The 8,877-nt window shown below is 34.0% G+C and overlaps 1 protein-coding gene across 1 annotated transcript; it reads right to left on the minus strand.

Moving 5' to 3' along the window:
- Window positions 1-410: 410 nt before the first annotated feature.
- LOC127073940 (probable receptor-like protein kinase At5g18500) lies at window positions 411-4,844 on the minus strand. The gene is made up of 8 exons (XM_051015221.1): window positions 4,262-4,844; window positions 2,953-3,622; window positions 2,750-2,854; window positions 1,884-2,006; window positions 1,598-1,768; window positions 1,355-1,484; window positions 1,025-1,237; window positions 411-881 (listed from the first exon to the last, which is right to left on the minus strand). Exons 2-8 carry the CDS (start codon window positions 3,600-3,602, stop codon window positions 765-767), a joined length of 1,509 nt encoding a protein of 502 aa, XP_050871178.1. The 5' UTR covers window positions 3,603-3,622; window positions 4,262-4,844; the 3' UTR covers window positions 411-764.
- Between the last annotated feature and the right edge of the window lie 4,033 nt (window positions 4,845-8,877).

An 8,877-nucleotide genomic window follows, 5' to 3' on the forward strand; every position in this document is an offset into this window, starting at 1 on the left:
CTGCACTCTATTTTTAAGAGGAGTCGTCAATTGGATTGACGCCTCCTCCTAAAAATAGAGTATTTTGAATTATTTTTTTAAACATGATTATTTTGAGAATTTTCTTGAAAAATTAGATTATTTTGATAAAAAAATTCACTAATTAGACTATATGCCTATGAGCCATATTCAACACCCTTAAAAAAAATATTAAAAAAAGGCCTACGAGAAGGAGATTCAAGCTTGAAGATTTATTCGTTACCAAAAATAGAGCCTTCGATATACTCATGAACTTAACCTTAAAGTTCGGACAAACTGAAAAGAAACTCCTTCACTGGTTTATAATAGAGACAGATTCAGAAACATCCATAAATTCGATGTCAGAACTTCTAAAATTTGTAACAAAAATAGAAAATCATTACCCTCCAAAATGGAAAGAAAAAAACAAACATGATGAAGTACATTTTTTATGATCTTCCATAGAGCAGTTCCTTCATAATGATGAAATGAAACAAATGAAAATACAAAAGGAAAAGAATAGTAATAATCAAACTGTACACACACCACCACTAGTGCAAAGGAGCACATTCCAACCCAATTCATACACAAAAATCTACACTCTAACATCTACACCTATGTTATAACAACAGATATTACGTGTATATATATTATAAACCATTCAAAAGTTACAGGTTCCGGCTCCGTGTTTCAATGTAAAAGTGGCCGGCCGGCGGCAAAGGAACTTACAGAATCTCAAAAGAATGCAAAACTTGCAACTTCACTTGTTAGTTCCTTCTCCCATTTTGTCTAGAATCTGGAGTGTCACTTTTATCTGTATCAGAAATCTCCCTCTGGCTCTCTGCCTCTATGTTTCCTGCTTGATTCCTTCGCCGTCTTCGATCCTGAAATGTCGCACTCGCACATATTATTTCAGAAACATCATATACAACCTCAAATAAAGTGAGTTTCATAAAGTTGGTATGGAACCAAATGTAATTTCATAAAGTAAGACTACATTGGAAACTGTAAGAATCAAATGTCAAACCTCTCGAGGTATGGGATATTCCTCCGATTCAAGCATGCGAACAACTTGGCTCATCTTTGGTCTTTTTTCAGAATCTGGATCAACACATCTCAATGCAGTTAAAAGGGATCGTTTTAGAGCACTCGTCGATGGCCTAGTTTCAATGTTGGGGTCCACCACTTCTTCCGAGCGCCTACACCCTACCATCATCTTGAGCCAATCGACCAAATTTACCTTCAAGAAACAACCAAGAATGTATCAATAGAAAGATGATTATGAATAAATAAATTTGTCATATGCACCAATGTGTTCCATTTTATGATTAACGGAAAACCAATAACAGTGACACACCTCGGTTGCTGGTCGGCTATAATCGACCGGGTCACGTCCTGTAATTGCTTCAAGAAGCAATACACCAAAGCTATAAACATCACTTTTCTCGTTTAACAAGCCAGAATTGGCGTATTCTGGAGCTACATATCTGAAACATTGAAGCATAAGCATGCAAAAAAGAATGAGCAAAGTAAAGGCACGATTAATTTCTATAACGATAAAACTAAAGAACAAGTTATAAATTTGAAACATGAAGCTTACCCAAAAGTACCCATTACTCTAGTTGTAATGTGACTTTTTCCGGCACCGAGTAATTTAGCAAGCCCGAAGTCAGATATTTTAGCATTAAAGTTATCATCAATTAGAATATTGCTCGACTTAATATCTCGATGTACAACTTTTGGCTCGATCGCCTCGTGCAAGTAAGCTAGCCTACAAGATATAATAATCAATGAAATTAATCATAGCTAAAAAGGAAACTCAATCAACAAAATAAACTTGGAAGAACTAGTAGGTTAGTTATTTTTTCCGCAAGAAATGAGCATACGCTTTGGCTGTTCCGAGAAGAATTTTCACCCGAGCTTCCCATGTAAGATAGCCATGCTGCCGCATGGCTCCGTGAAGCCACTGCTCTAAATTGCCGTTGTTAACATACTCGTAAATCAATAACCTGAAATTAATAGTGAGTTCAATAAGAACAAAATATGCAAATAATATAAACCAGTACTAAAATATTAGTAAGCAGATGCAATTGTGATATCAATCCATGTTATTCAACAAGAAATTTCATGCGAGAAAGACGCCAAGACTTGATCTTTCAAGCAGTTAATGTTAAGAGTTGTGGTTGGGTCTAACTCATCTATAAAAAACCGGGTTGTAGGGTGAGACTTGCCCCCACTTATAAGCACATAAGCACGTCTTCAGGTCATACATTGTCCGATGTGGGACGCTTAACACACTCCATCACGCCCAGGACTCGACATCCGGACAGTGGAAATAAATGGTGAATGGCCCAATAGCGGAAACCGGATAGCAAATAGTCCATCGGATCTTAAACCACGCTTTGATACCATGTTAAGAAAATGTGGTTGGGCCCAACTCAACCCCCAACCACATTTTCTTAACATGATATCAGAGTCAGGTTGCGATCCTAGGACCTGTGGATTATGAGCCCATCACACTTCCGATACACTACACTGATATAAGCGGGTTTTGTAGGAACGAGTTAAGCTCAACCACATCTCTCAACTTAATAGTTAAGAGATTTTTAAAATGATGGCAATGATAATGATGCACAGATTAACCACACTTTAAGCTTTTATGGTGCAAGGTGTAAGTCAAATGATCAAATCAAGAAATAGAGACGCAAACAGTTAATCGCATGCATAGCACAAACATTAAACAATCTGCTACCTGTGAGTGCCTTCAATGCAAAAACCCAATAGCCGAACCAAGTTCTTATGCCGCACATGACCAATAGCCTCAACTTCAACCCTAAATTCCTTTTCAGCTTGTCCTCTGCATGATGAACATGAAAACACACCATTATAAAATCTGGTTCATAATTTAAAATTTAAAATAGAGACTTAAATGAAACTATTAAGGAAAAAACTTACAAATTATTGAGGAGCTTCTTTACGGCCACAGGATTCCCGTTGATGAGTTGACCTCGATAGACAATTCCATAACCACCTTCACCGATAATACTGTCTTTTGAAAACCTGTTTGTTGCAAGTTCAAGGTCCCTTAATGTAAACCAGTGACCCCAGCCAAGGTGAGAGAATTCAGGAAGCCCAGAACAAGGCGACGGTGCAGATATAGGATGTGACGAAGACCTATAAACCGAAACGCTCCTAAAACCACCGCTATCTTCACCTGACTGAGAGCCATTCAGATCTTTCTCTATACAATTAAACGAACCTGATTGACTGCTATTATCTCCATTCTTTGTTTGGATCAAAACCTTTCCGGAATCGCCATCACTAAGCTTATCATTGAAGTTCATAAAACCACCGTTTCGTGGATGACTATTCGATGAAACTTGATCGACGCTAATTTCTTTAATATCTTCTGAAATAGAAAGAATATGGCCAAGAGGAAGCATGCTTCCACTTCCTCTTCTGGATTTTTTTCTTAAAGTAAGACATATTGATAGCACCACAAGAATGACTATAATGAACAATCCAACCATTACTCCCATTAATACCCATACTTTCAATCCGAAAATTGTTTTCTTTGACAACCCGGAATTTAGATCCGATGCCATTTCGCTGTTGACAAATAAATCTGCAAAAGTTAAAGTTGAAACATTAGAAGGCACTTGGATACATACAACAAAGCAAGTTGCAAATTATGACACCAAACTCTTCAATTAGGCAAATGTTTGTAAGAAATCAGATTGAAATACAATTTCTAAGTATACATTACTATTTTTGTGATTTAGCACAAGCATGAGGTTTGAGAAATGGTTTGAACAAAAACTGCATTTTGCTCATAAATTCACATCCCAACTAATCAAGGATAAATAAATCGTACTCATGAAAGAAATGTCGGTCAAACACCCAAAGACATTGGAAAATACAAAATCAGGAAGCTTAAAAGCTAAGAAATTTGGTTTTCATATAACAATTGAAACAATCCTATGTTAGCTTTGCTATGCATAGCCGGTCTCTAAGAAGAGGGTTGTGTTAGGCACTCAACAATCAACATAAAACTTCGTCGAATCTCACTGAGATGGATCAACTACGAAATATAACAATTGAAACAAATAGGCATTGAAAGACTCAAACTTTGTTCATTTCAACGTATGAAAAACAAGCCTAGCAAAGTTTCAAATTTAAGCAACCCAAAGAAAAATTGAGCCAAGTTACAAAACAACCAATGCAACAAAAACAAAAACAAAACTACAAAAGCTTCAACAAATACCTTTCCACAGATTCCTTCCACCTCCTTCTAAAGAAAACCCAAAACTAGATCTCAAATGCTCCCAAAACCCTCAATGACATGAACCCATTAAAACACCCCAAGCTGAAACCCATCTTCAAAAACCTCAAAAATATCAAATTTTGCTACCTGGGTTTTATCAAATGCTGAAATGGGTATCTATTTCCAATCTAAAAAAATGAAATTTCTGAAATCCACCTAAAAAAGGTACCAAATTGAGCCCTTATTGTGTGTAGTTGGAGGGAAATGAAGAACACACAAGAAGCACATGAAAGTCTGAGGAGAAGGGAATGGTGGTGGGGCTAAGAAGAAGAAGAAGGCATTGAATTATCAGTGGTAGGTGATGGGCAGTGACATGACTCACATTACATACAGTAAAAGAGAAGCCATCAAAAATAAAAATACTAACTTTTTTTTTTGTTGATGTTTCTTCAAAACTCTTGTTTCTCTACAATCTTCACCATTGCATTACATTACATAATCTCTTTGTTTTGGTTAGTCTTCAATCTCTTTCTTCTCTCTCTCATATGTCTACACCTTTTCTTTGTTACCTTCCACTTGCAACTTGTACTTTCTATTTTTAATTCATTTTCTTATTCATTAATGTTTCTTAGCACGCCCAATTTTTCAAATATTTTATATTTTATGACAAATTTGCATCATCTTTTATTTATATATTATTAACCATGTTCTTTTATAGGGTAATATTTAAATACCGAATCTTAATATTTTTTACTTTCTTCTATAAAAGTTATTAATTTGTAAATATAAATAATATGTGTGGCGACAACAATGCGGTACCATAGATGAATAAAATTATGAAAGAGATTTAACTTTTTGAATAAATATAAAAAAAACTCATTTTAAATTTACGAAAAATAGAGAAGAAAAAGAGAAGAAGATCAAGAATTGATTAAAACTATCTTAATATTTACTTTTACAATTAAGACAAATTATTTACAAATAAATATCAATCAATTTTAACTCTCTCTTACAATAACATAAGAGAGCATCATATTTATAGATTACAAACTAATTTAATAACTAAATTAATTTAATCAACAAACTAATTTATACAACTTTATTTAAGAACAAACTTCAACTACAAAATGGATATTTAAATAAATATATAAAAATATTATAAAAAATTGTTATTGTTCATGGGTTGAACTCTTAACTAAGAGTTTATAATTTGGCTCATATAATTGGTATCCGCACAAAAAAATATCTACACAGAAACCAATAAAAATTAAGGGTAGTAAAATGAGTCTGGTTTGTTGGACATGTCTATTTTGCTTGTACTTTAGTGTGGGACAGACCAAGGATTTATGTCCTCATCCTCTAATATGTCAGTTTCGTTTCGTCCCGTTTTCTTTACGGACTTTTACAGGCATGAGTATTTACATAATTTTTTTTTATATTTTTAGGTTTAAAAATGTAGTGAATGCAGGCTTTCCCCGCCTCATCTTCACTTTTTTATAGGATGGACATAAATTTTAGACCCGAATCATCAACTATGACCGTCTCGCTCCGTTTGAATTTTTTTGCGGATTTTTGCGAGACGAGCCTAAACAAGACGAGTATGCCCGTTTGCCACCTCTAATAAAACTTCAAAATATATATATATATATATATATATATATATATATATATATATATATATATATATATATATATATATATATATATATATATATATATATATATATATATATATATATATATATATACTTAAATAAATTGGTATAGATGAATACAAGTATATATATATATATTTGTTTATTTCATAATTTAAATTATATTTTTTATAATATTATTAAAATTTAAAATGTTATGATATTTTATAATTGGTCTATTTATTTTTATTAAAAATATGGATAAAAAAAATGAATATTTAAATATCCATAAATGTGATGATACATTCAAACATTGGTGTTAGTATGGATTCAACAATAAGGATTTTTCCAAAACACGAACCTAGAGATGAATAACATCTATTCAAACTCTGTTTACTTTCATCTCTGACTTATTTCTAATTCAAAAATGATATTTTTAATTATGCAACAGACGAAGACTTGCATGCTTCATCAATATTTAAAAAATATTATTTAAATAAAAAAACTAATATTTGTTTTATATTAGTAATTAATTTGAATAAATAAAAATTTTAAAAAATTATATCTTTTAAAAATGTCTACCTCAAAACGTTATAACCTAATATTTGAGATCAATTCTTCATTTTCAAACTCTAGTAACCAACCTTGCAAAAATCAATGTTCATCAATCGAGTATCAATTTTGATGAAGATTCATAGTCTATTATCTCGTGTTTTGATTCGTTTTTCTTATGTTTCTTTGTGTTCTTTTTTTCTTGCGTCTTCAAGAACTCCTAATGTAAATGCAACAATTTTTCTTTCACTTTGAGTTCCACCTTCACCAATCACATATTTTTCATAAACCTAAATAAATATTATACTCATAAAAATACACCAATGATAACTTTATCAACGAGGGGTCAGTAAAGTCGTAGTCGGGTGTTCTGTGAATTGTGTATATCATTTTTCCTTTATGATTGTTTCCTTATATAATAGTTCTAACTCATTTCATATGCAATACCTATTAGGGACTATTTAAGGTGATTGTCCTAATTAGTGCAATCTCATAATGGTAATTGGCCATCAAACTTTATTGCCAAATCTTAGCCATAAATGTGTTATCCCTCAGTAGGTCTCAATTAGCTGAGTATGGGAGAGATTTCCTGAGATCGAACGTGTACACAACCTCTTAAGTATGTTTCACGTATGGGCGAATTGCTTTCCTGAGACCTATGGAGATACCATACATAAACAATCCCCTCAAGCATGAATCGCGTAAATGCGAAATATTTTTTCATATATTGGTTGATGATTTTTCGCCATGCCCTATTGGACGATCCTTATTAGGTAAGCTTACTTTATTTTACTTTTATGGAGGCCTTTGACCGTGACCAACTAATGTCAGTTGGTTACTTGACTGTTCTGCTTACACTAGCTTTGATGGTTTCCAAATACCTTGGAACAACAATAAGTCATGGCATATCCCCACTTCCTGCAACCCTATGAGGATAGCTTTAAACCCAGTTGTCTTTTTGTCTGCCACTCTACCCTATAAATAGGATTTATGGTTTCTCATTTCTCTCATCTCTCTCATCTCTTCACTTCATCTCATACATTTTTGGCAAGTATATCCTACATTTTTCTCCTTTTTTATCTTAAATCCATAAAAACCATTCACGACACCAAGTAACACTTTATTCCATTTGTTATTTCATTTTTTCTTATATTGTGTTTACTCAATAGTGTGATTCATGTATGAGGGTCATAGAACCCCAAAATGATGCTAAGAGGTGTGAGTTGTGGACTCAATGCTTAAAGAGATTAAAGAGATTGAAACGGGGTACTAGGAAAGAAGATTGGAAGTTTTAGAAATTGCAAGTGTTTGTCTATTAGTAGTCCGGGGAGTGGATCGCTTAGTGATAGTGACACTGACTTAGTGACTTCTTTCTCAGTTTTGATTAGATCCATTATGACACTCCCAACTTCTAACGAGAGCTCCTTTTGCAATGAGTCTATGAATATTGACTTGATCATCCTTGAAGATGAATGGGTACAAGCCTTGTGATTAGATTTGGAGTTGTCTAATATCGGGAACGAGACCGGTGTGATATTATATTCATACAGTTTTGGTGATAAGATTTGCATGCGGCGGCCTTGAGCGTGGAGGACGAATAAATATACTTCTGTAATAGGATCATTGAGGACTTTGGGGTCAACATTCTCTTTACCCTCCTTCAGTCTGAAATTCTAAAGATCGTTAATGTCGACCCTTCCCAACAACACCTGAACAGTTAGGCATTCCTCTGAGGATATGAGATTCTATATTAGGGCCTAAATATTACACCTATAGCATGATTAGTATTCTCATTCAATGAGACAAAAGGGGTGAAGGGTCTCTACGAGCACCATCACTGGGTGAGCTCTTGTATCCTTTTATATTTCCAACTACAAAAATTGGAAAGACAAATTTGTTTGGGTTAAGGGCAATGACCATTATCCCAAGGTCATTTATGAAGAAGATTGGACGTGTAAGCTTCCTCTTTATGGAATGAGCGAGCCACTTGCTATCATAGACTACGACCCATATAAACATAGTGAGACAGAGATGAAATTATCGATCTCCTGGATTAGTTTGCTATTATGGGGATGAGAGACATGCTTAGACTTGAAGGAGATCTTCTGATGTTGATGAGCTTTTTGCGTAAGACATTTTCCTAACGCCTCGTCCTTTTATACATTTTTAGTTGATTATAACCATTTTTTTTGCAGAAAGGATGACTCCATTTCATTAGCATAGAAAAAGGTGATGGTAGCGAAAGCCAAAGTCTGTAGGGCATGATATAACATATTCACTAAAGTGATACCTCAAGCTTTTAAGCTCAGATGACCAAGAAAAGAAAGGTTTCAGCAAAGGGGAAAATCATTAGGGGTTTTCCGTTGACTACTTTCAGGTCACCTCCACTTGAAAGTACGAAGTTTCCCCCAACAAAGAGAAGTAGGGTGG

Source organism: Lathyrus oleraceus, chromosome 1, assembly GCF_024323335.1.
Source record: "Lathyrus oleraceus cultivar Zhongwan6 chromosome 1, CAAS_Psat_ZW6_1.0, whole genome shotgun sequence".
NCBI lineage: Eukaryota > Viridiplantae > Streptophyta > Magnoliopsida > Fabales > Fabaceae > Lathyrus > Lathyrus oleraceus.